The sequence below is a fragment of the Arvicanthis niloticus genome, chromosome 5 (assembly GCF_011762505.2).
Source record: "Arvicanthis niloticus isolate mArvNil1 chromosome 5, mArvNil1.pat.X, whole genome shotgun sequence".
NCBI lineage: Eukaryota > Metazoa > Chordata > Mammalia > Rodentia > Muridae > Arvicanthis > Arvicanthis niloticus.
In genome coordinates this window covers 42,011,346-42,038,708 of record NC_047662.1, presented here as the reverse complement: position 1 = coordinate 42,038,708, position 27,363 = coordinate 42,011,346, and the positions used below count along the sequence as shown (strand labels likewise).

Sequence of the window (27,363 nt, the reverse complement as noted above, 5' to 3'; positions counted from 1 at the left end):
TTTAGAATTACAGCATAAGGGTACAAGACTTAAGTGTGTAACTCAATGAATGCTTACATTTACATCGTGTCCAAGTGTAAATAATGTCCATGACTACTGATCTTATTTTTTCTTTAGTACTAACCAGAATAATGAAATACTATGTCATTATAGTTTTGACTGGTATTTCTCTGGTGATTTGCCTTTCATTGTCTTTTCCTGTGCACACTGGCATTTGGAGATGATCTTTGGAGAAACTGTTCAGATCCTGTGTATGAATTGAATTGGGTTGTTTCCCTGTTCTTGAGTTTAGGAGTCTTCTGTATATTGCAGTTATCTGTTCCTCTCCAAATATGTAATTTGTAAATATTTTCTTTCTTTCTCTGTTTTACCTTTGTACTCTGTTGATAGTGTCTTTGCAAAAAGAAGGGTTATAGGTCAGGGAGATGGCTCAGCAGGAAAAGATGCTTACTACTGAGCCTGACAACCTGAGTTACATTCCCAGAATCCCCATGGTGGAAGGAGACAATGACTCCCAAAAGTTGCCCTTTGACCTTCATTCTTATACTGTAGTTCATGCATATGTAAGCAAACACACAGAGTTAAAAAATAATAAATAGTAAAAATAAATAAATAGACCTTGATCAAGGAAAAAAGAGCAAAAGTTTACAATTTACTTATAGTTCAATCTATCTTAGTTGTTGATCCCTGCCCCTCTGGTGTCTTAGAGCTCCTCCACTGTGTTTTTGTCTAAGAGTTTTACAGTTTTAGATCCTACATTTATTTAGGTCATGGATCCATTTTGAGTTAGCTTTCATATATGGTCTAAGGTTGAGGTCTAACTTCACTCTTTGCATGTGGGAACCCAGTTTCTCAAGCACTATTTTCTGGGGAAAAAAGAAAAAAGAAAACATTACTGATTCTCGATGCATGCCTCAGCATCCTTGTTGAAATGATCTGACCATATATGTAAGGATTTATTTCTGGATAGGGGGCATGGCATTTTATAGGACACAGAGATGATTCAGAGTACAGATTGTCCTAACACATTAGAGTTGGTCGCAGGGAGACTGGTAGAATGGAATTGGATCTCATTTTTGTTTTCAAGGACAAAGGAGAATAAAATCAACGTAGAGGGAAGTAAAACAGCTCACTTAGGGGAGAGTTCATATCAGAATTTTACAATTTTGGACCCTCTTCCTGCCGTATTTTATCTAATTCATCCTCATTTTTACATATGGAGAAAAAGAAGACTGATGCTATTCTTGAAGCCAGAATTACCAGCAGACGAACTAAAAGGAGGATGTCTAGGTCAGAGAAGTAGCTCAGAGTTTGCCAGCATATATGGAGCCCTGAGTCTGATTTTCCCAGTCCTGAATGAAATTGGAGGTAACTACAGATTTCTGGAGGTCGAGGTCAAGGTCAAGGTCAAGGTCAAGGTTTTTCTCAGCTAGTAAGTGGCTGGTCAGCTTGGCCTACACAATTTTCAGTATCTGAAGAAGGAAGAAAGGAAGGAAAAGACTTCAACAGATTGTTAAGAACTGTCATTGAGAACATGTAGATTTAGGAAAGAATTCATCCTCTGTTAAATGTACAAATATTCAAATAGAAGTGTAACGGCCACCTATAAGTTGTTATTGTGTTGTTTTGTTTTTGAGACAGGGTCTTACTATGTATCCTTGGCTGGCCTGGACTCTCTAAGTAGATCTGATATCAAATCCATATTGATACCAAATCAGATTGATAGCAAATCAGGTTGATAGCAAATCCATAGATACCCATCTACCTCTGCCTGCTGAGTGCTGGGATTATAGACCTGCACTTTGATTCCTGGGCACCTGTAAGTTTTGTTGTACAAAAAGTAGTTTTGATTATTTCTCAAGTTTATAGATTTTTCTAAAACTGACCTGTAAATTTAGACTCTTAAATCAATGTATGCATGTATGTATCTATCTATCCATCTTCCTTCCTTCCTTCCTTCCTTCCTTCCTTCCTTCCTTGCTTTCTTTCTTTCTTTGGTTTTATTGAGACAGGGTCTCTCTGTGTAGCCCTGGCTGTCCTGGAATTACCTATGTAGAATAGGTTGGCCTCAAACTCAGAGATTCACCTGCCTCTGTCTCCCAAGTCCTGGGATTAAAGGCATGCACCACCATCACCCAGCTAATTTTTTTAATATTCTTTAATTTTTAGCTAAATTTTAAAAATTATTTTTAATTGTGTATATGTTTGTGTGTAAGATATGCGCACAAAAGTGCAGGTGCCCATGGAGTTCAATTTCCTGGAGCTGCAGTTATAGGTCACTGTAAATCACTACATGTGAGTGTTGAGAACTGAACTCAGGACTTTTTGAAAGCAGTATGCATGCACTCTTAACTACTGAGCCATCTTCTCAGCCCCCAAAAACTCTTTTAAAAGGAAAATGTTTTATGGGCTGTGTGTGGTGGTGCACATCTTTAATCCCAATACTTGGGAGGCACATGCAGGTGGATCTCTGTGAGCTTGAGGTGAGTCTGGTCTACAGAGTGAGTTCCAGGACAGCCAGAGCTTCCTAATGAGACCCTGTCTTAAAAAGCCCAAAATAAAAAACAAAACAAAATATACTTTAAAAAGTTTAATTTGTTTTATTTTATCAGTGAATATTTTGCCTGTATGTATTTATGTTTCATGCATACGTGCTTGGTGCCCTCAGAAGTCAGGAGAAGACGATCTTGTAACTAGTAGAAGTCCATTCTTTCCTTCTATTGTGTGTTCAGGAATCAAACTCAGGTAGTCAGATGCTGGCAGCAGGCACCTGTACTGGTCGAGCCATCTAGAAGGCCACTTACTTGTTTTTTTTTTATAACAAAATTGCCATTTTGGAAAAAAAAAAAAAAAAAAAAAAAGACTTTCGAATGCTTTAAATAAGTGAAAGGGTGTAGTGTTGTTTTTTTTGTTTTTAAAATTCCAAACATAGAGTCCTCTGGACAGACAATGATGAATCAATGGGTAGCGAGTATACACACATGCTAACGTGTGTCTGAGGGCACATGAAATCCAAACTGAGGTGGGGGGGGGACACTCAAGTTTGAAACAGTTGTTTTATATACTTTATCTTGTTTAGTTTTAGGAGTGCAAAGAGTCAAAGACAAATAGTCCTTTACACTGTTTTCTAGGTGAGCAGACATACCTCAGGACCGCCCATCCCCCCTTGATAATGAGGCTCTAACCCAGGGCCTGAGCATGTTAGGCAAGTCATCTATCACTGAGTTATGCACACATACTTTGGCTTTGTTATGGTCTTAGTAAAATTAAACAAATTTTAAACTTTGAAGATATTTTCTTGACTATAGGTAACTTACAGGTCAACAAGTTCTGGGAACTTCTTATATTTCAGGATTGTGTGCTGGAATTACAAAACAGAATAAGACATGGTTAGGACCACTGTATTGGTGTGATACATTCTTTTTTTTTTTTTGTTTGTTTTGTTTTTGTTTTTGTTTTTTGTTTTTTTTTTTTTTGTTTTTTTTTGTTTTTTTTTTTGACAGGGTTTCTCTGTGTAGTCCTGGCTGTCCTGGACAATAAAAAAAATATTGTTTTGTTTTGTCCTAGTCACTCTGTAGACCAGGCTAGCCTCGAACTCAGAAATCCGCCTGCCTCTGCCTCCTGAGTGCTGGGATTAAAGGCGTGCGCCACCACTGCCCGGCGGTGTGATACATTCTTGAAAGGTTTTTTCAACATGTGTGCGCTCAGGTGTTTGTGTGTGTGTGTGTGTGTGGTGCACACGAGTGCCATAGTGCATGTGTGAAGTTCAGAGGTTCTTTCCTCTCACTACCTACACCAGTCTTTATGATCAACCAGCAGGTCTTTGTTTGGACAGACTTACCTTTTAGGTTTATCTTTCTTGCTTTGATTTCACTTACCAAAATTGACCTTATATTCACTATCAGGGTTTATTTTATTTTAATAAGTTTTTGCTCTGGGTAGGATTTGGTTGTCCCTCAGTGGATCACATTTAGGAGCTTTGCTTTCAGTACGGCAATATAATATCAGATGAAACCTTTGGGGAGGAGAGGGTGGGTTTGAAAGATGGCTCACAGGTAAGAGTGCTTCCTGTGTGAAAGCAAGGGGACTGAGTTCAAATCTCCTAGAGCCATTTGAAAGCCAGGCAAGGCCTCAAGTGACTCTTGCATTAAGGAGTAGAGATAGATAGATCCTGGGAGTTCACTGGCCAGCCAGGTTCAGTGAGAGACCCCAAAAAAATAGGATAGAGAGATTGAGGAAGACAGTGCCTTTCTTTGGCCTCTGTATGTAAGCATGCTCACAGGCAGACTGAGCATTCTCTGCCTTTGTCTCCTGACAAATTATTTTGAAAAAGGAGGTTGGGCCTAGTGAAAGATTAGTAGCATTAAAGGAAGTAGCTTTTCTGCTAGGGGTGTTACAAATGCCTGAGCCTAGCCCCATTCCTGGATGGAGAAAGGAAAGCTTGTTCTCTTATATAATTTCCTGCCACAATGTGACACCATGCCCCACCTCATCAGAGGTCTAAACTATTATCAGATCTTGAACTTTGAACCTCAAAATTGTGAGCCAAGTAATCCCCTCCCCCAGAGATAGAGAGTAAACATGGGGACTTGGAGCATACTAGGTAAGCAGTCTGATACTGAACTACACTCTGAACCCTAAACCTCTTTTCTACATATGTAAGCTACTTCTGGTATGTCATTTTATTAACAAAAGCCGAATAATATAGTTCTATTATCTAAGAAGACAACAGATACAACTATCATTAGGCAACTGTATTTCTCATTTTGTAAGATGGAATCAAACTTTAGCTGCAAGAAAACTTCACCTTTTAGGATGAAGTAGAGTTCCTGGAACATCTAGATGGGAAGTCTAAATTTAACACCTTAACTACAACCATGGGACTATTCCTGAAAGTATTACAGAGAGGTTCTCTGAGTATTTTCACAGAGCAGCCAGCTATTTGTAATTTTTTCAGTAATCTGTACTTCAAAGCAAAGGACATAGAACTGGCATTCTGGTTCTGTGATATATTTATGAATGTTGGCATTAGTTAAACCCTGTATTTCCTCATTCTTCCTGTCAGAATATCGGAATTATTTAGTTGTAATGATAAACAGGAGTATGGTAGCCCAAGCATTCAACTCAACAAATATGTAGACACTGCAGTACAAATTAAGTATTTGTGTTTAAGATTATAATCTATTGGTGTCAGACAGATAAAATAATTGGGATTCAGAGATTGGAGAGAGTGTAATGTTTATGTGACCAGATTTAGTAAAGGACACAAGAATAAAGGGGTGTGGTAGCATATGCCTACGATTCCCAAGACGTGGGAGTTCGAGGTCATCCTCAGCTACATGATTAGCTGGAGTGCAGCTTGGGCTACAAGAGATCCTGTCTTAAGCAATAACAACAACTAAGTAAGAGTTGGGTTTTGAGAAATAGGAAAAGGGAGTTATCTGGAGATACAGGACTCTCTCATCTGGCTGAAGCTTTCTTGTAGACTCAATATTTTCATACTCTAGACTAAATGCTGTCTTCTGAATCATAAACATGTGTTTGGCACAAAACAGGTAATCCTTGAAGGTCTATTTCTTCTGTTGAAGGCTCACCCATGTGGAATTTATCACATTCTCTCGTGTATTTGCCTAACTCTTTGTTTATATGCTCTATTGACTACAGGTTAATAAAACTACCCTCCTTGCTCAACAGTGAGCTTTCTGAATAGCAGTCTGTGTAGTTTGTCTAGGCACTGAACTATGTTTTGCTTATACTAAGTAATCAGGAGTTCAGTTGAATTTGGTCCAAGGACATTAATATTAGTGAGGAGTGTGTTGGTAATCCTTTTAAATGTGTCTATCAGCTTTAAGTTTTTATTATTCTTTTTCCAGCACTGAGGATCAGACTCAGAGCCCTTTACACGCTAAGCAAGCACTGTTACATTGAACTGCTATGTGCCCAAACCCTTGTTTTTCAGACAAGATCTTACTTGGTAGCCCTGGCTGCCCTGGAAGTCCCTTTCATATTGGCCGAAAACTCAAAAGATCCACCTACTCCTGCCTTCCTACCCCTGCACGTCGTTTATTCATTTAAACTTTTTATTGATTCTTTGTGAATTTCACATCATATGCCCCATCCCACTCTTCTCCCCATTCCTTCATATCTGTCCTCTGCCCTTGCAATCTCCCCCTAAACACCGCAAAGAAAGAAAGAGAGAAAGAAAGAAAGAAAGAAAGGAAGAAAGAAAGAAAGGAAGAAGCCAAAACAAAAAAATGAACATGTCGATGTGGAAGCTATAAGTCGTTTTTTATTTTTTAAAAGAGATCTTGTTATGCTGGCTTTGAACTGGTGAACCTCCTGCCCCAGCTTCCAGAGTGATTACAGATGTAATCTACCACACCTAACACTAGGTTTTCACTTTCGTTTCCTCTTCTGTTCCTTACCTCATCTCTCTGAAGTATGGACACATTTAAAAATGTTTCAGATGAGAAAACTCTAGATTTTTATTAGTCTGAAGTCACTCGGTTGATAACCGCCCAAAGCTGAAACGGTTGACTGGCATCCCTCTATCCACAGCTCCTGAGTCTGCTGGAGTCAGAGACAGGGGGAAGTGAATTTCAGAGCTTATTTTCTCCTCTGTAAATGGAAGCCATAATATCTATTGTCACAAGATCATTATGAAGATTAGGTGGTTAAGTGTATGAAGCCTTAGCTCAATGTCTAGTAGTGAGTTGGCAAGTCCCTTCTCACTAAGCGTATTAGCTTTTGGGATTCAGATGGACAAATCACGTAAGAGGTGTTCAGTTCTGGGATGGAGCGAGAAGTCAATGAACTATGCAGAGACAATTGCCTCTCTCTAGCCTCTTAGTCACTCTGGTCTTTGAGTCATGAGAAATTTGTCATTACTTTGTAAATATTTAAGATTCAGCTGCTTCCCTGTATAAAACCCCACGTTTAGAGTGTCATACACTTTTTCTGCCTAGTAAATATCTGACTCAAGGATTGCAATTCTGTGATTTGTCCAGCTCAGAGTGAATTAGGAGACTGGTCAAATAATCTCGAGGCTTGGGGTCATTAAAATAAACTAACAAAGCCTTCAAGTCTTCCACGAGTGTAAATTTAAATGAGGAACCTAACACAGTTTTAAAAAGGAGGAAGGAGGGAAGCCTTTCGTGGTAGTTGTTTCTACGCCCACCCGAAACTAAAGAAATGGTTTTCGAATCGTTTCTCAAGATTTCTCTGCTTTGTTATTGAGGTGATGCAAAGCTGGACTGGGTTGCAAGGGTGAAGGGGTGAGGGGCTCCCTCCTGCTAGCTGCTTGACAGTGCTCAAAAGCCAGAGATGGTTGCGGAGGGTTCAAAAAAAGCGTGGGCAGCCGGACAGTGACAAGCCCGAGCCTGCACATCTACGGCCTCCCCCAGGGGAACAGCTAGGCAACCTGCCCCCTTTCCCGCCTGGGGGCCTCAGAAGAGCCGCCCGCAGCCAGGGAGCCTGACGTGAGAGGCGCGACGGTGCACGCGACCCTAAGCTTGCTGGCGTCCTCGCGCCGCTCCCTGGCGTCGGCGTGCTGAACCGCAAGACCCTCTCCCTGCAGGCCCGCTCCAGCCAGCGAGCCGCGGGTAGCTCCGACCCTTTCCCTCCTCTGGGGCCCGCCCCCAGCTCGGGCGCCGAGGAGAGCCCGCGCGCGCTCGCTCTGCTCGGCGCGGGTGTGTGCGCGCCGTCCTCCCATCTCGATCCCCCTCCCCATTGTTTCCGGGCGACCGCCACGAGCCCCGGAGCGAAGCCCCTCCCCTCGGGTCTACCCCTCCTCCGCCGAGGTTTGACGGGTGCTTGGGGGGGATCCCCAGAATTAAAGGAGAGAGAGCCCCTGAACCCAGCCCCGGGAGGCTCTGCTCGGGGCCTCCGAGGCTATCTCCTCCCATCCCCGCAGGGATCCCAGTCTGGGGAGCGTCTCTGACTCCCCTCCCCCTCTTCCCGGCGCCACTCTCCCTCAGCCCCCTCCCCTCAGCGGGTCCTCCTCTTTCTCTCGCTCCCTCCTCCTCCCCCTCCCCGTCCCTTCCCCCCCACAATGCAGTTCGCGGCGCGGCGGACATGGCGGTGGAGTCCTGAGCTCGTCGTGTCCTGGCCTCCATCGGCGGCGGCGGCGGCGACGGCGGCGGCGGCGGCGGCGACGGGGGCGGCAGCGGGAGGCGGAGGGGGAGCCGAAGCCTCTGAGATGAGGAGGCGTCGCGCGCGCCTGTAGCTCGCGGGCTTCTCAGGTACGGAGCTTCGGGCCGCCGCGCTTCGCGGTCTGCCGAGGGGGTGTGCTCGGCCGAGCCCGGAGGCCCCTGCTTGTCCCCTTCAGGTGCGGCGCCTCGCAGGTGTCGGGGCCGCCGGGGCTCGTCCCCGCCGCCCCCTTGGGGCCTGGCACTTCCTCCTTTGCTGGAGCGGGCTTCTAGTGTCCCAGGGGAAAGCCGAGGGAAGGAGGGAAGTAGAGAAGGCGGCCTGAGGAGGTCTTTGGGGGCCGACCTCCTTAGAGAGAGCTGGGGCGTCCGTCCGGCCACCGAAACCTGTTGTAGACGGGGTAGGAGGATCTGAGTTAACGGGATTGGTCTAGCCTTCGCCTCGATCCAGTGTGTGTGTCTGTATTGTGTGCCTTTTCTTTCACCCCGAGTAGATGTATATAAGATGTGTGTGTGCACACACACACTTGTAAACACACACTCACAGAAACAGTGTGTCCCCCCCCTCCTCCCTCTAGGCTTGTCCTTGTGGGGAGAAAGCAGAGGTAGGTTTGTGTGGATTTTGTTTCCTGCTCGCCCGCCGTCTCTGTCCCCCGCCCCCCGGTCGAATGGTGGTAATGCGCGCTTTTGACGTGGGTAACTGTGAGATTCGTATTTGTAAACAGACAGCACTTCCCCACTGTGTCGCACGCCTCCGCAAGTGGTTTCTGATCCTTTTGATATCAGGATTACAAAAGAATGAGGTGGTTAGACCTCAAAGAAGCAGCGGGATTTCTAGTCAGTACCTGAATGGGATTAATTACTGTTATCTTAACGTTGGTTAAACATTTTTAAAAAGATTATCAAACTTTAAAGCAGATGAATCTTGTACCTTGTGTGAGATTTTTAGTTTCAGTATGCCATGTGTCTTCATTTTGATACAAAAGTAATTCCTTAAACATTGGACATTCTGCGATCTTTTGTAATCTTACTGGCCAGAAGTGGAGTTTGAATTGTGTATTGTTGAAATGCATTAAATAATTAGCTCACGGAGATAGAACCTTTTATATCTATAGATTTATTCCCTCCCCCTCCTGAGCGTGCCTTGTAGCAGGGATGTGTTTGAAGTACTTGGTGAAACAACATACTCTGTTTTAAAAGAAATAGGATAATCCCAAGTGGATCTGATAATTTAGGGAAAATGCCATTCCCAAATGTTGAATTGTGGGAAGTTTTAAATGTCGACTGTGTATGTATGTGTTTATAACATTTTCTTTACTCAGAGCCCATGTGTATTGCCTTAGAAATATGGTGTACACTGCATCCTATTACTGATTAGCCACAACTTGTAAAACTATGAAATACTGTTTGATTTAGCTTTTCTTAAGATAGTTCACTGGACTACAGTGTGCTTTACGATGCCTTTATAAACAAATTATACAGAGAACTTAAAAACCATCTATGTTGGTGAAGATAAGTTTAAGCTGTTTCTTATTATAAACAAAAGAAAGTTACCTAGACCTCTTTGATGATATTATGCTCCCTTGCTTTCTTTCTTTCTTTCTTTCTTTCTTTCTTTCTTTCTTTCTTTCTTTCTTTCTTTTTGTATAGTTTTATTTGGCTATAGAAAATGGTTTAAGAAAAAGTAAAGCTTCCTTAAAAGAATCCAAAAGTGGAAGTGAAAGTGAATGACATTTTCATGTTTTAAATATTGTGAACATCTAACAACCATAGAAAGAAAGTCTTCATTAGCTTTGGCCAAGCTGTTAGTACAGTCAACAAGGTATTAACACATACATAATAAACTTACTTCAAATTTGTATACTCTAACTTACCTAGAAATGCTTCTGACTTTGGTTAGTTTAAGAGTAGTGCTTTGCATGTTAAATTTCGGCTTTAAAATGAAATTTTATGATTGTAATTGTAAATATTTTTATTTTATGACAGTACTTAAAGGTGATTTTTATTTGTTCTTATAGCATGTCCCTTTTTGTAAAAAGAGAAACTTTTATTTTTTGAGAACTTTTTTTTAAAGCTCAAAATTAACCTTGACATACATAAATGCTTATTATCTTGTGTTCTTTTGGGGAGGGGGAACATTTTGAGACAGCGTTTCTCTGTGTACCTTTGGCTGTCCTGGAAACTGGGATTTGTAGCTCCTGCTGGCCTCGAACTCACAGTGATCCAGACTGCCTCTGCCTCCTGAGTGCTGAGATTAAAGTGGTGACTCACCACCACCTGGTTAAATTGTGTTTTTTATAGAGTCAAATCAGAATCCATGGTTACAAAACAACTGAATTTACTATGAAAAGATTTGCTCCCAGAGAAACAAGACATTCAAGACTTAACCTGCAAATACTGATACTCATAAGTATTCTTTAGCACAGTTTTTAGCTGTGTATGATGGTATAAGATTTAATCCCCCTGCCCAGAGGCAGAGGCCGGTAGATCTTTGTGGGTTTGAGGACAAACTAGTTTTTGTAATGAGCTCCAGGCCAGCTAGGGAGGCATAGTGAAATGCCTCATCTAGTTTCAGAAACCAACAAAAAACTGCTAAAACCCACAAACAAAAAGTGAGTATTTGGATGTAACAATTGAGATGTGTTTCTTTCCAGATTAAACTGTATATATTTTAATTAATACAATAATGTTAAGAAATTGGTGTCATCTGTAGTTAGAAGTATGTTCTTAAAAACAAAACAAAAAATAGGGGCTGGAGAGATGGCTCAGCCATCTGACTGCTCTTCCAGAGGTCCTGAGTTCAATTCCCAGCAATCACATGGTTGTTCACAACCATTTGTAATAGGATCCGGTGCCCTCTTCTGGTGTGTCTGAAGAGAGTGACAGTGTACTCACATATATAAAATAAATGAATAGATTTAAAAAAAATAGTATTGAGGATGTAGCTTAGTAGTAGAGCACCTGTGTAGTGTTTGTGAAGTCCTAGGTATAGTCTCTAGTATAGCACCCAAAACAGGCAAAGGAAGAGACACTGTGGTTTGTCAAAAGTAGGATATGTAGCTTAAAAAAAAATGTTAGAGAACTTAGGATTGTTTACATGCTTTTAAATAAATTGTCTTAGGTCTGGAATCGTAGGTGATCAGATAACTCAAGGTTGTTTAAAAACCATCATGTCTCCAAGTGCTTCACTTTTCAAATATCCAAAATAGGAAAAAGTACCTAAATACAGATAGTAACAATTCAGTTTTCTCCGTTGAATTAATAGTTTCAACATTATCTTCATATTTTTTTTCATTTTATGTTCATAATTCTATATATTGAAGGAGAAAAAATTTATTAGAATACTTTATTCTTTTTCTAGGTACTGTACTAAGGCTTTTTAAATGCGTTTCTTCACTTGTTTTACCTAAAACCTATGAAAACTGTTTGTAATGAAGAATTTGTGACTCACAGGTTGAGGTATTTGCTGAAGAACTTGGAGTGACAGATTTCAAAGCAGGTCTTTATTAGTATATACATGTCACTTGCTTATCAGATTTAGTGAATATTTTCTCAATTTTATAGAAGAGGAAACTGCCTAAGGTTGATCATTTATTCATTCATTCAACCATTTACTTTAACCAACATTTCTATTTGTACTCTATACTAAGACATGTTTAGAAAAAAAACTTTAAATATTATGATCAAGATTACCATGTGAGGTAATTAATGTTCTGACCTGTGATTAGAAATGTTTTCTGACTTGTAATCCAATGTTTTTGTTTTTACAACTTTGCTTTCTTGCTAATAGCTTCTAAGACCTGTAAGAAAGTTTTTCTAGTTTTCTAGTTTAATAGTTTAATACTAAAAAGCAGTAGGTTAGGACATTGAGAAGACTATGTAGGCTGTCCTCAAATTCAGAGATTCCACCTGTCTCTGCCTTGTAGTTCTGGGAATTGTATTGATATATATATATATGTATATGTATATATATGTGTATATATATATGTGTGTGTGTGTGTGTGTGTGTGTATAAAATTTATTTATTTATTTTCGAGATAGGTTCTCTGTATAGCCCTGGCTGGCCTGGAACTCATTCTGTAGACCAGGCTGGCTTCGAACTCAGAAATCTGCCTGCCTCTGCCTCCCAAGTGCTGGGATTAAAGGCATGTGCCACCACTGCCCAGCTTTATTTTTAATTGTTTAAGTAGTTGGAAGAAAAAAGTATACAAGCTTACTGTAAACCAATAAAATTATGCAAAGACTAAATCTATACAAAAACATCTTGTACCTTAAAAAAAAATGAGGGAAGGCTGGCAGGCTGGTTCTTTGGGTAGAGGTGTTTACTGCTGATTCTGACAGTGATACCTGGGATACATGTGATGCAAGGAGAGCATCAGCTTCTGCAGGTTGTCTTCTGAGGTCCATTCTTGTGCTGTGGCACATGCATGTATGTGCACGCACACACACACATACACACAATTTTAAGGAACTATGGAGCCGGGCGGTGGTGGCGCACACCTTTACTCCCAGCACTTGGGAGGCAGAGGCAGGCGGATTTCTGAGTTCGAGGCCAGCCTGGTCTACAGAGTGAGTTCCAGGACAGCCAGGACTACACAGAGAAACCCTGTCTCGAAAAACCAAAAAAAAAAAAAAAAAAAAAAAAAAAGGAACTATGGAGAAGTTAGTGTAAAACACATGTAAGGCCCTGAGTTTAACTCCTTGCACTAAAAGAAAAAAACAGATATTTTCTATTAATTACACAAGTCAGATAATTCTACATTGATACTTGATATAGAGTAAGAGTTCATAGTATTTTGTATAAATAACTATCGCAAGATCTTAGAAAATTAACTTAATCTGTACAACAGTCTTTTATATTATTTTTATTTACTGGTAAGGAAAGGAGATGTTAGAAGAGTTAAGTACAAAATCACATTTAGTTTTCAGCAGAGTCAGAATTTGATCTGAGACTACAGTCAGAGTGCCTTACCAGTATACCATGTTGAGTGTCAAATGTAGTGGGCAAAAGGATATTAATTCTGGATAGTTACAGGGCAACAAAAATATTTTATGAGTACAGAAAACATGAATTATTCAGAATAATTAAAATTAATTTTATCTTTTAGTCGTTGTAATTTAAATGATTTTGATTACTCAAATCAGTTAATCATTATTAATTTTTAAGTATGAGTCATGTAGATTTAGGGTACTCAGTGGTAATCAAACTTTTTTTTTTTTTTAGGCAGGCTTTTACTATTTAGGTTATCCTCAGATTCAGAGATCACCTTGTCTCTACCTCTAGAGTTCTGGGGTTAAATGCATGCTCCACCATATCCAGCAATTTTACTGTATTTTTAATTGTATATGTATCTGTGTGGGTTTGTGCACACAAGTGTGGCTGCCCAGGGAGGCCACAAGAGGGCTTCAGATTTCCAGGAAATCTGAAGCAGATTGTGGGGCAGTTACAAACCATGTGGTATAGATGCTGGGAATTGAGCTATCACTTCAGCCTCATAGCATTTTTTTTTCTTGTTGTTGTTGTTGTTTTGATAGGGTTTCTCTGTGTAGCCCTGGCTGTCCTAGAACTCACTCTGTAGACTACGCTGGCCTTGAGCTAAGATCCAACAGCCTCTGCCTCTTGAACACTAGGATTAAAGGTGTATACCACCACCGCTGGCTTTTTTTTCCCCCCTCAATAGCTTTTTGAGACAGGGTCTTTTTATATAGTCCTTGCTATCCTGGAATTTACTATGTAGACCATTCTGGCATATGTCTCCAGGTGCTGGGATCAAAGGTATGTGCCACCATGATGCCTGACGAGCTATCTATCTATCTATTTCAGAATTAGATAGAGGGAGGAAGAGAATATATATGTATGTATGTATGTATGTATGTATACATGTATACATGTATACATAGATGTGTGAATAGTATATGTTAGAGGACAACTTGTGGGAATTAGTACCCTTTTCTGGCCTCCTGCAGTACCTGCACTCATGTGGCATGTACACACACACACACACACACACACACACACACACAAATCTTTTAAAGTACCACAGGTTAGTGTTATATACAATTTAGTGTAATTGTAAGGTTGTGTAACCATTGCAAGCATTTAATTCCCTAATATTTTTACTATCCCAGAAAGAATTCATTAACAATTACCATTTCAGCCTCTTACACCATTGGTGACCACTCAACTTCCTCTGGAGAGTATGCTTGTTCTGGGCATTTTATATAACTGCAGTCATGCAGTACATGTCTGTGTCCTCTTCCACTAAGCTTAATTTTTTAAGGTTTGCCCATACTATAACCAGCACCTTCATCCTTTTTTATGGAGAAGTAGTATTTCAGTCTCTGAAATACATCAGATTGCTTTTATTCATCATTTAATGGGCCTTTGGGGATTTCCAGGATTTTTTCTTTCTTTTTTCTTTTAAAAAAATCAATGTAGGTGTGGTTTTTCTTGCCTGTACATTTAAGAGTGAAGTTTCTGAATGTTTTGATTTATTTGTGTTCAATTTTGTTAGGAACTGCTGATTTTCCAAATTGGCTAGACTGATAATGTTGAGTGGAACAATGTGTGTGAAGTTCCAGATTCTCTACATCCTTATTGTTACTTCATACTGGGCTTGCTCACTTCTTTCTTCTTTTCTTCTTCCCTCCCTCCCTCCCTCCCTCCCTCCCTCCCTCCCTCCCTTCCTTCTTTCCTTCCTTCCTATTTCTTTTCTTCCTTTCTTTTTTCTTTTTTTTTTTTGAGATGGTCTTACTATGCAGCCTTTATTAGTCTGGAGCTTACTCTAAACTATGCTGATTTCACAGCTATCTTCCTGCCTCTGTCCTGAGTTCTGGGACTAAAGGGATATACCACTGTGCCCTGCTTTAAATCCTTTTAACATACTTACTTTTAAAAAGACATATTTTATTATTTGTGTGTGTTTATGTGTATACACATGTGTGTATATGTGCCTTTTGTGTACCTGTCTATTCAGAAAAGGGTGTTGGATCTCTTGGAGTTGGAGTTGGCATTCTCTAACATAGATAATGGGAACTGAACTTAGATTTTCTAGAAGAAATACAAGTTCTCTTACCAGCTAAGCTATCTTTCCAGCCTGAGTTATAAACTATAGTGGCATGCAGGAGCCTTTGAAGGTCAGAAGGATACATTAGACCCCTTGAAGCTGGAGTTAAAGTAGGATATCAGCCACTGTGGGTTCTAGGAACTGAACCTGTCCTTCGTAAGAACAACAAGGGTTTTGTTAACAGCTGTTAATTAACACTCTACTAAACTTTTGTTTTTAGATATGTGATTTTCAAATCTTTTTTTTTTTTTTTTTTTTAGACAGGATTTCTTTGCTTAGCCTTGGCTGTCCTAAAACTCGCTCTGTAGACCACACTAGCCTTAAACTCACAGAGATCCCCCTGCTTCTGCCTCCTGAGTGCTGGGATTAAAGGTGTGCACCACTACCATCTTCCTGCTTTTATTTATTTATTTTTTAAATTGGGGTAAACAGTACAGTTTAAAAAATTTGAGATTGTAATAAAATACTCATATTTTGAGTTTTGTAAAGTTAATAGTTTATGTAAAGTAGTTAGTTTTTATAAAATTTATACTTTATGGTATTTAGTCATTAGTCATTACTTCATTTCCTCCTTCTACACCATTTTATCTTCTTTTTTGACTATTTCATATGAGTGGAATGATAAAGTATTTGTGGTTTGTGACTGGATTATTTTATTTAGCACAAAATGGTCAAAGTTAATCCACATTATGATATATTTCCTTGTTCTTAGAACATTTATTTTGTGTTGTATATGTGTATGGGCCTTGTACATGCCTATCATGTAGAGTCAGGGTAACTTGGAGGAGTCCGTTCTCTCCCCCATTATGTGGGTCCTAGGGATTGTATTCAAGATCATGATGCTTGGTGGCAAGCACCTTCACCTGCTGAGCTAAATAAAACAAACCAGTCACAAACTACAAGTACTTTACGATTCCTCTCATATGAAGTAATCAAAAAAGAATATAAAATGGTATTTCACTTTGTTTTCTAAACTAAATTACATAACATTACACAGGTAGCTACACGGTTTCCTTCTCTATTAATCCATTCATAGACACTTTCATGTTTTAGCTCTTGTGAGTAATGCCACATGGGAATACAGATATATCTCCTTAAGGGCTTGCTTTTGTAACTTTTTTTTTTTTTTTTTTTTTTTTTTGGCTATATACCCAGAAGTGAAATTGCTATATTTGTATAGTGTTAGTCATTTCTCCTTATTGGAACAAATACCCAAGATAGTTAATTTGAAAGGAGAAATATTTTATTTTAGCTCATAGTTTTAGAGTTTCAGTCCAGATCTTGATTTGTTGTTCCTGAGCCTGTGGAGAGACAGTACACCATATCAGTAGTATGCTGCAATCTGCATAGTAAGAGAAGAAAGGTGCTGGTGTCTTTTGGTTTTTCGAGACAGGCTTTCTCTGTGTAGTCCTGGCTGTCTTAGAACTCACTCTGTAGACCAGGCTGGCCTCGAACTCAGAAATCCGCCTGTCTCTGCCTCCCAAGTGCTGGGATTAAAGGCGTGCGCCCACTGCCTAGGTGCTGGTGTCTTAATCTTTTCTTTAAGAACCATATCAATGTTTAGAAGACTTCATATTAGGTTCTGTCCCTTAAAATTGTTTTTACTACCTCCCAATAAAACTGAAGTAAGGAGTAACAAGTCTTTAACATACAGGCCTTTAGGGGAAGTTTCAGATCCAAACTGTAGCATTGTGTTCCCAGTTTAGGAAAATTTATTTCCTTTAGGCATATAATCCCAGCACTTGAGGGGCAGAGGCAGATGGATCTCTTAAAGTTTGAGGCCAGCCTGATCTGCAGAGCTATTTCTATGACAGTTAGGGCTACACAGGAAAACACTCTCTCAAAAAAAAAACCAAAACAAGAGAGGCTTACATTTATCTTAAAATTAAAAATGTCCATTTATTTAAATCCTTAAAATTTTAAGTATTCATCCTTAAAAATCTAAGTCTGGGTTGCTGGAGAGATGGCTCAGCAGTTAAAATTTGCTTTTCTTACACAGGACCTGGGTTCAAAATGGTGCCAGCACCAAAATGGTGATCTGTGGTCTGTAATTTTAGTTTCAGGGGATCTGATGCCCTCTTCTGTCTTTCTGTGGTATCAAACACAAAGGTGTTGCACATACATACACGCAGAACATTAATACACATAAAATAAAAATTAACGAATAGAAAAAATTCTATTAAAAACAATTTCAAGTCTGGAGATGAAGCTCACTGGTAGGATACTTGCTTAACTTGTTTAAGACCTGAGATTTGGCTAGCATTACAGAAAAGGAGAAGTCCATAATCTCTGAGATTTTAGGCAGACTCATGTGTGAGTACTTGTGAAAAAAATAAGTTAGAAACTTCCAAGATGTGATAGCACAGGGTAAATATCCCGTTTCAAAGGGGGGAAGGGGGGGAAAAGCATGGAAGGTTTAGGACCAAAGAATGACCAAAACCCCAGTAGGACAAACATTAAATCCTGATGCTCCATATGTGACAGCACCCTAGGGATATTGTGAAGGGTCAGGGTTTCAAATAGTTTGGGCCATCCATTCTTTGTACAGCTTTGCTGGTTTCAGTCCACATGGCAGATTGGCTCTGAGTACTGTCTATAGCTTCCCTTGACAGACACTTTGTGTGTCCTGTTATCTCTTAACTTTTTGGGGTTTCATTGGAGCTTTAGCTTTCACTAACAGCTCCATGATTATCTTGTCAGGTAGACTTCTTACAGTGATTCTAAGCCTGCTATACATTGCCTAGTCTTTTTGACTTTTCTTTGAAATCTTAGTGACATCTTCCATAATTCAAAAAACTTGCAAAAAAAAAAAAAAAAAAAAAAAAACAAACCCACAAACCTTGTGTTATTAAAGACCTGTTTTTCTATCTGGTGGTGAGAAGTGGTTGGATCATGGGGGACTTAATTTCATTAGTGAGTTTATGGGTAGTTGGGAGATGGGACTTGATTAGAGGAAGTATGTCATTTGGAACATGTCTATGAAAGGTGTGTCTTTCCTTAGCTTTCTTCTGCCCCTTTCTGCTTGGCCACCATAAGTTGTACAGAATCCTTTTCTGTAAGGTGCTGTGCTTAATCTCAGGCCTACAATAAGAGAACCAAATGACTGTAGACCGAAATCTTTGAAACTGTCAAATCCTTTCCCTTTAAACCACTTATGGAAGTTTGACAGGTTCTACTCCCTTCATGAAGCAATTGTACCTTTCTTGGCTTTCACTCTTTTTTTTTTAATTAAAGATTTATTTATTTATTTATTTAATGCATATGAGTACACCACCATTGCTCTCTTCAGACACACCAGAAGAGGCACCAGACCCCATTACAGATGGTTGTGAGCCACCATGTAGTTGCTGGGAATTGAACTCACGACCTTTGGAAGATCAGTCAGTGCTCTTAACCACTGAGCCATCTCTCCAGCCCTTGGCTTTCACTCTTAACATCCCCCTAACCTCGTTTTTTCCAAACTGCATGTTCCCCAAATCTTTCTTCTCTGTTTGTCTTTGCTCTCAGTTTTCTGTAAAGTTGGGCTAATTTGCTATAAAACCAGCCACTGTCTGATTGTTTTGCTACCTAGGAAATTTCTCTCCATATAAACTTATCTGTCATCTTTAAGAGAACTTGAATAAAAGCCAGCCATCTTACTTGTCACTGTTTAAAAAGGGTAGCCTGTAGTTCAGTTGTCAGCATAGTCCCTTCCATCTGAAACATCATCAGCATAGCTTTTACTGGTCCACATTCCTGTCAGCATTCTGGTCTTTTGAACCCTCATTACAATGGCCCATGAATTTTGGCTGCTTTTAGCATTCTTGCCTTTATCTAGTTTTCCTTCAAACTTTTCCAAATTTCTCCTGCAAACTAGTTCCAAAGACTGACATTATCTCAGGTTCAGAACATTCTAGATCTCAGGTAGCCTAGGCTGCCCTCATCTTTGCTGTGTTGTTAAGGCTAGCCTTGAATGCTTCATCCTCTTCCCTCCACCTCTCAAGCATTTGGGAGGTGTCTAGCTCACTGTTTCATTTTTTTTTTTTTTTGGAGTAATTTTTCTGGGTTGTTTTCCATTTTTGTAAAAACAAACACCCAAACCAAAACTGAAGAATCACCTTACAAAGAGAAAGGTTTATTTTGGTGCACAATTTTGGAGGTTTCATTCTAATTGACTGACCTTGTTGATTTTGGGTATTTGGTGAGGTTACACATTGAGGCAGTGAGTTGCAAAACTTTATCTTACATCCAGGAAATTAACAGTTAGTTCCCCTTAAGGGCATGCTTCTAATGATTACTATTTTAAATTTAATTTTAAAGTTGTAGGTTTGAATTTGTAAATTGTAGAATTGTATTCCCCCACAACCCCCTCTCTCACTGTGTGTGTGTGTAGGTAGGTAGGTAGGTAGATCAGGACAGACAGCCTTCAGTACAGAAAGTCCTTTTTTTGTTTTATGAAATGGAACCTGGTTGTCACACTCAGGTCTTAGGCTTGGTGGCAAGTGTTGGTTTGGGTTTGTGCCACTAGCCTTAGCCCATGATCAGACTCTGACTAGGCCCTATGTTTAAAAGTTTCTACCACCTTTGTTATTGATGACTAAGCATGGGCCTTTTGCAAACAATAAGATCCAAATTATGTAGCATAGGTTATTCTGGTTTTAATATATTTGAGAAGCCTTCATAAAGCCACAATGATTTTAGCATTTGTGCATTCCCACCATCAATGCACAAATGTTATACTGAAAAAAATTTTGTTTTGTTTTTTTGACCATAGTTCTTAGTTCAAACCTTTATCCTGAAGGCAGGCTTGACTAGCCAGTAAGCTACTGGGATCTGTCTTTTCACCTCCAGTTGCCCACTGCTAGGGTTACAGATGTGCACCACTGGGCTGGGTTTTTATGTGGTGATTGGGATTTGAAGTCAAGTCTTCATGTTTTTGGAACAGATAAATTTGTCCATTTAGCTATCTCTTCAGGCCACTTTATCTTTATCTCTTAAATTGTTTTGTGAATGTTTACAAATAATGTTTGTTATATTTCGCTCCAGATTTATTTATATCTGTTTGCCAGAAAATAAATACTATGTAATTTTCAGGGCCCAATACAAAATGAAAATGTAGAACCTCTTGTTTAAGAAGTAGGAACAAATACCCACGAAGTTGCCAGAATATATAAAGTTTATTTTTTTCTTATGGACATTTGTTTGTTTGTTTGTTTTGGGACCCACCGAGTTGAACTGCTTTGTGAGTATGGATTTGTAGCTAGCTGGGCATTAGAGCCTGGCTGGTTCAGTAGTGAGCATACAACTGGTATTATGTCCTCCTCCCATTTTCCAGTGTGGCAGTAGGTGAATACGGTCTTTACATTTAGTTATTAATTTAGCATGTATGTGTGTACTCTCACATGCCACATCACATGCATATGTGGAGGTCAGAGAACGACTTGTGGGAGTCAGTTTTCTCTTTTCCACTATGTGGATTTTGTAGATTGATCTTAGATTACCAGGTTTGGTAATAAAGACCTTTACCCAAGGAACCATCTCATTGGACCTAATAAGGTTTTTATAAAACACAACAAAGAAAGTTATAATACAATGTTGGAAACATCAGGTTAGGTGAATTACAGTAAAGCAGGGAAACCTTTGCCATAGGCTTCAGATACTATCTGATGATCTTTTAGTCTGTGAGTAGTAGAAGCTTGGAATCTCTTTGAATGTTCCTGGTAGTCATAAGGCTGTTAGGTCAAACACAGAGCCGGGCAACAATTAGGTATTAAGAGAGAGAGATTATTTGGCTCTCTGTAGTCTTAGTTGTTCTAATTCAGTTTTCCTTGTAGAAGCTTTAACACAGGTATGGCTTTTTTTCCTGGAAATTTCAGTTCACATCAGTAAGATACTGTCTACAAAATATTAAAGAATAATAGAACACTAGAAAATTAAAAAAAAATTTTTAATTACTAGGTGATTTTTAGTTACTAGGTGATGTAAAAAAAACTTCTAAAAAATATAAACCATTTTCTTCAATTTTTTTTTACATTTATTTTGTATGTATGTCTGTTTATGTGCATGTATGTGGTCATGCATGTGCATGTAGAGGTTAGAGGATAACTTGGGGAGTTAGCTATATCTTCCACTGTCTTAGTACTAGGGATTGACTTCAGGTTGTCAGACTTTGAGACAAACTCCCTTATAAGCTGAGCCATCTGGTTGGCTTTTTTTTTTTTTTAAATGTGTCTGTTTCTGCAGGAATTTAAGAAGAGCCATTTATTTAAAACATTTAAAAAACATTTTGTGTGTATTGCGTGAGTATGTGCATGTGAGTGCTGGTGCCCACAGAGGCCAGAGCTGTTAGATCCATTGGCATAGGATTTATAGGTGATTTTGAGCCACATGACTTAGTTGCTGCCAATTTTAGTTTGGTCCTCTGCAAGGGCAGTGCATTGTCTTAACCTCTGAGTCATCTCTCCAGCCCTTGGCAACCCTTTTAACAGTTGTATAGAGCATCAAGAGTAGGAAAAGCAAAATGTGTTTATTATTAAAATACAAAAACACAAAATCCAGGAGCAGAAACTTTTTGTTTTGTTTCTTTTTTTTGATACAGTTCTCTATGTAGACCTGACTAGCCTTGAACTTAGAGATCCACCTGCCTCTTCCTCAAGTGCTAGAATTTGTGCAATGCCACCACCACCGGGAGCAAAAACATTTTTTACAGTTGTAAATTATTGTAGATTTACCAGAAAATATTAAAAAAGAGTTAATATACACTGGTGAGATGGCTCAGAGGGGCTTGCTGATACAAGTTTGATCCCTGGAATCCACATAAAGAGAAAGAGAAAGGCTTGACTTCATAGAGTTGTCTCTGACTTCTACCTGTACACTATGGCATACCCCCCAACACAGAAATAATAAATATATTTAAGAAGATTTATTTATTTTTATTTTCTGTATATGAATTTTTACCTGTATGTATATATGTGAGCCATGTATGTGCCTGGTATGCCCAGTATGCTCAGAGGCCAGGAATAGGTGATAGATCTCCTGGAACTTGAGTTTTAGACTGTTGTGAGCCATCACGTGGGTTCTAGGACTTCAACCTGGGTCCTCTGAAAAGTAGCCAGCGCTCTTTTTTGTGTTTCCTTCTTATCCCCCAATACATTCTCACCATGTAGCTCTGACTGTCCTGGAACTCACTGGCCTCAAACTCTCAGAGCTTCACCTGCCTCTGCTTCCAGTGCTGGGATTAAAGGTGTGTTCCACCATGCCCATGCAGCCATTCCTCTTAACAGTAAGCCATCTCTTTAGTCCCAGAACCTAATACTTGTAAAAAAAAAAAAAAAAGGTGCTTTTTGGGTTCAACTGGTAGACAAAGGCATGAAAGACAGGTGCAAAACTGAATCATCTTTTGCAACCAGTAACTTATTGTACAGTATGAGTTTTGAGATGTGTAGGGAAGAGTATAATATGACAGCTCTAAATGATAATGGTGGTGATAACAAGGCTTGTCTTGAACATGAGTTATAGAGTTGAAGATACTTGTCTTAATGTGAATGGATGTTCATTTCAGTGTTGTATTGGCATATTCTACAGAGCCATAGTGTTCCTGAATGTAATATTTTAGAAAGGAGTATAATCTTTTCTTTTATTATTAATATTAATATTAATATTAATATTAATAATATTATTTTATTGGTTATTTTATTTATTTACATTTCAAATGTTATCTCCCTTCCTGGTTTCCTCTCTGCAACCCCCCTATCCCATTCCCCCTCCCTGCTGCTTCTATAAAGGAGTTCCCCCACCCACCCACCCACCCACCCACTCCTGCCTCACCACCCTAGCATTCCCCTACACTGGGGCATCAAGTCTCCACAGGACCAAGGGCCTTCCCTCCCATTGATCCCAGATAAGGCAGTTCTCTGCTACATATGCAGCTGGAGCCCTGGGTTCCTCCATGTGTACTCTATGGTTGGTGGTTTAGTCCCTGGGAGCTTTGGAAGGTCTGATTGGTTGATAATGTTGTTCTTCCTATGGGGTTGCTAACCCCTTCAGCTCCTTCAGTCCTTCCCCTAACTCCTTCATGGCTGTCCCCATGCTCAGTTAGATGGTTGGCTTTAAGCATCCACATCTGTATTGGTCAGGCTCTGTAAGAGCCTCTCGGGGACAGCCATACCAGGCTCCTGTCAGCAACTGCTTCTTGGCATCAGCAATAGTGTCTGGGTTTTGTGTCTGCAGATGGTATGGATTCCTAGGTGGGGCAGTCTCCGGATCTTCCTTCAGTCTCTGCTCCACCATTTGTCCCTGCATTTCCTTTAGACAGGAATAATTCTGTGTTAATATTTTTGAAATGGGCGGATAGACCCATCCCTCAGCCAGGGGCCGTGTCTAACCTCTGGATAATCGTCTTTACAGGTTTTCTCTCTCCTTTGCTGGGCATTTCAGCTAATGCCATCCCTTTTGGGTCATGGGAGCCTCTTGCTTTCCTGGCATTTGGGATTTTCTAGTGGCAACCCCTAGCTCCCCATCCCACTGCTACATACCTCTTTTCAATTTCCTGACCCTCTGTATTTCTCCTCCCACACCTGATCCTGCCTCCCTTTTCCCTCTCCCTCCCTCTCTCTTCTAGGATCCTTCCTCCCTCTATCTCCTGTGATTTTGTTCCCCCTTCTAAGACAGAAGCATCCACACTTTGGTCTTGAGCTTCATATGGTCTGTGAATTGTATCGTGGGTATTCCAAGCTTTTTTCCCTAATATCTACTTACTAAGTACATACCATGTGTGTTCTTTTGTGACTGGGTTACCTTACTCAAGATGATATTTTCTAGTTCCATCCCTTTGCCTGTGAATTTCATGAAGTCATTATTTTTAATAGCTGAGTAGTACTGCATTGTGTAAATGTACCACATTTTTTGTATCCATTCCTCTGTTGAGGGACATCTGTGTTATGTCCAGCTTCTGGCAATTATACATAAGGCTGCTATGAACATAATGGAGCATGTGTCCTTGTTATATGTTAGAACATCTTTTGGGTATATGCCCAGGAGTGGTAAGAGAAGTATGAAGTGCCAATAAGTGAGAAGCAATTCATTCTAAAACAGTTTCTAAAGTAACTTATAAGAAGAAATTAGATGTCAAAGATCTTTAATAAAGAATGTTGATATTGTGATTATATCTATCCTTGATTCGTGCAGAGATAAAAGAATAAAAGAATTATGGGTATTGATAGTAAAACTGGATCAATCATCAGTTGTTTGAGAATGGGCTTTATTGAGGATTCTTGAACTTAAGCCTCCCCAGTGGACAGTGAATTGATTAATTACATGTGAAGTTTGTTAAAGAAAAACGTGATTTTACAATTAAAAAAATAAATGAAGATAATAGTAATCTAGGCTGAAATTAAAGCAGGATGTATAGAGGACTTTTCTACAAATTAGAATTACAAATTACAGTTCCACCTGGATGAGATGCAGACATACATAGACTTAAGTTTTCTTTTTGTGTATATAGTTTTGCATATATTACAGTTGCAAGTAAATTTGCTTCATGTTCTGAGCTTTTTGTTTCAAATAATACTTTTGTGTTTATATAATGATTGTTTATATGATTAGACTTGACTGCTTTGATTTATTAATTGAGTAATATTACCTAGTAAAAGTCAAAGAAAGTAGTATACTTTAATTCCAGGGAATTTGTTATTGTTGGTAAAAGATTCTAGTTTTTTCATATACAGTTTAAAAACACAATTTCTATAATATGTAATATATAAGGTATTTCTAATATATGAATACTTTAACAGAATGCAACTTTTTTTTACCATGTGTATAGTCTATAAATTTAATGTTTCTTCATCAGTATAATTGTTTCTATTAATTTTTTTTTTTTTTTAGAGAAAAGTAGATTGATTAATTATAAGGTCTCTTTTACTGTTACTTTCTTGGATTTACAGCAAAATTGAGCAGAATATAGAGTTCCCACTTAATTCTTGTCCTTCCATGTACGTAGCCTACCTCTACCATTAAAACTTGGCACTATAGTGAAAAATTTATTACAATTGATGACTCTCCACCAACAATGTTATCCTGCAAAGCCCATAGTTTTAAGCAGCATTTGTAATTGAGAGTGTTCATTCTGTGGGTTTAAGTAAATATATAGTAACAGAATTTAAAAGTTTATTTACTTGAATTTGTTTATACTTATGTTTAGAGAATCCAGTTTGAAGTAGGTTATGGTATAAACACACCTTTTTAGTAGGAAAACATATGAGTGCAAGACTTTATTTAACACTGAGGATACTATTAACTGTTTTTAAAATTTATTTATTTATTTATTCACTTCCCATCAATAGCAGAATCCCCTCTTCTCCCTGTTCTCCCTCTTAACAGTTTCTCTCCTATTCCCTCCTCCTATTTTCCTCTGAGAAGGAGTGTCCCCCCCACGCCCCCCTCTTCCCCTTCCCCTTCCCCGTCCCAGTCCCTGCCCTGCCCATCAGTAACTGTAGGACTTTACTTATAGTACATAGAGATTGAAATTCTGCAGCTTTTGAGTTTTTCATTTCCTTACAATGATGGAGGCATATTATTTCAGGTTTTCTTTTTCTGTTAGTGGAAATTCTTATGAGGCAATATAAAAACTTTGTTTTTGTAAAAAGCCTATTTGTTGTTTTTGTGGGTGTTTTGTTGTCTTTTTGAGACAGTCTCACTCTATAGTCTTAGGTGGCATTGAACTAGTTATATAGACCAGGCAGGCTCGGAACTCAAGAGTGATCTGCCTGCCTCTGCCTCCTGATAAATGAGTATTTATGACCTTTTCATATAGCTTTCTGAAGAATGTTTCTTTAGTTTCAAGAACACATTTTAAATTTTTTAAAAATGCCTATTAAGAAAACCTGTTTTTGCATTTAAATAACAGATATTTTATTTTTATTTTTAAATCCTATAGTTTGCTTGCCTAAACTAGATTTGGAGCAGTTCATATACCTGAGACCTGCCATTTTACAGTATCAAATTGGAAAGAAACAGATTTTCAAATAATGGAAGAGCCCAAGACTTCTAAAAACGAAAATCATGAACCAAAGAAGAATATTATTTGTGAAGAAAGCAAAGCAGTTAAAATTATAACTAATCAAACCTTGAAGCCTAGAAATGATAAGTCCATGACAGAAATTGGGACCAGCTCTTTGAATAGAAATAGTAGTAAAAAAACCAAGCAAAATGATATTTGTATAGAGAAAACAGAAGTTAAATCATGTAAAGTAAATGCTACCAGTGTTCCAGGCCCTAAAGATTTGGGGTTAGTACTTCGAGATCAAAGTCATTGCAAAGTGAAAAAGTTACCAAATTCACCCATGAAAGCCCAGAAGGGATCTTCACAGACAAAATTAGAAAAGGCACCTAGTTTACAGGCAAAAGCAGAAAAAGTACCAAAGTCTCCGAATTTACCAGTAAAAGCAGAAAAAATGCCCTGCACAGCAGCAGCAGCAACAACAACAGAAAAAGCACTTAATTCACAGAGAAAAGAAGAAAACACACCCACTTCTCAGATGAAATTACAAAAGACACCCAGATTGTCTTTAGAGCCAGAAAATATGCCCAGTTTACTGTTGAAAGAAAATGTGAAACAGACAGAATCACAACAGACTGGGAAGAAACTTACAAGCTCCTTTGTTTCTATGGATAAAAGGAATAGTGAGGCTCTACAGGGAGAAAAGTCAACTTTGGAAAACTTATCACTATCTCAGAAGCAACAGACACAGAGAGATAATATTGCTGATTCTGATGACAGTGCTTCAGGGATTGAAGATACATCAGATGATTTGAGTAAGTATAGATACACATAGTGTTTTCTACAAGCTCCATTTTGGGCAGGATTTTTCTATGTTAATGTTCTTCTATAGTTTTCTTCTGGTTTAGCTACTTTAATTACAAAAAGTTGAAAACAAACAAGCAAAACCTTTGTTCTTTGTGAGTCTGTATGGTCTGTCTTAGTTATAGGATATGTACATATGAGTTTAGTGGGTGTTATGAATACTCTTCTTACTGATAGTAGAGGGTCTATCTTATCCTTGTCTAGCATAGTCATGTGTTCTACCACTGTATTCAACCTTTGGCCTTCTACACTATTTAGGTTTTTAAAAAGATGGTCTCATTGTGTATCACAGACTAGCCTTTGAACTATGTAG

The 27,363-nt window shown here is 39.0% G+C and overlaps 1 protein-coding gene across 6 annotated transcripts in view; it reads left to right on the top strand.

Annotated features, from left to right (window-relative positions):
* Nucleotides 1-8,094: 8,094 nt before the first annotated feature.
* Tut4 (terminal uridylyl transferase 4) overlaps nucleotides 8,095-27,363 on the top strand; it is a 107,418-nt gene continuing 88,149 nt past the window's right edge. For all 6 annotated transcript variants that reach the window (XM_076934501.1, XM_034502744.2, XM_076934500.1 and 3 more), the window contains exons 1-2: nucleotides 8,095-8,240; nucleotides 26,124-27,001. In XM_076934501.1, coding sequence (XP_076790616.1) covers nucleotides 26,215-27,001 — 787 coding nt within the window. In that variant the 5' untranslated portion in view covers nucleotides 8,095-8,240; nucleotides 26,124-26,214. The remainder of the gene's footprint in view (nucleotides 8,241-26,123; nucleotides 27,002-27,363) is intronic.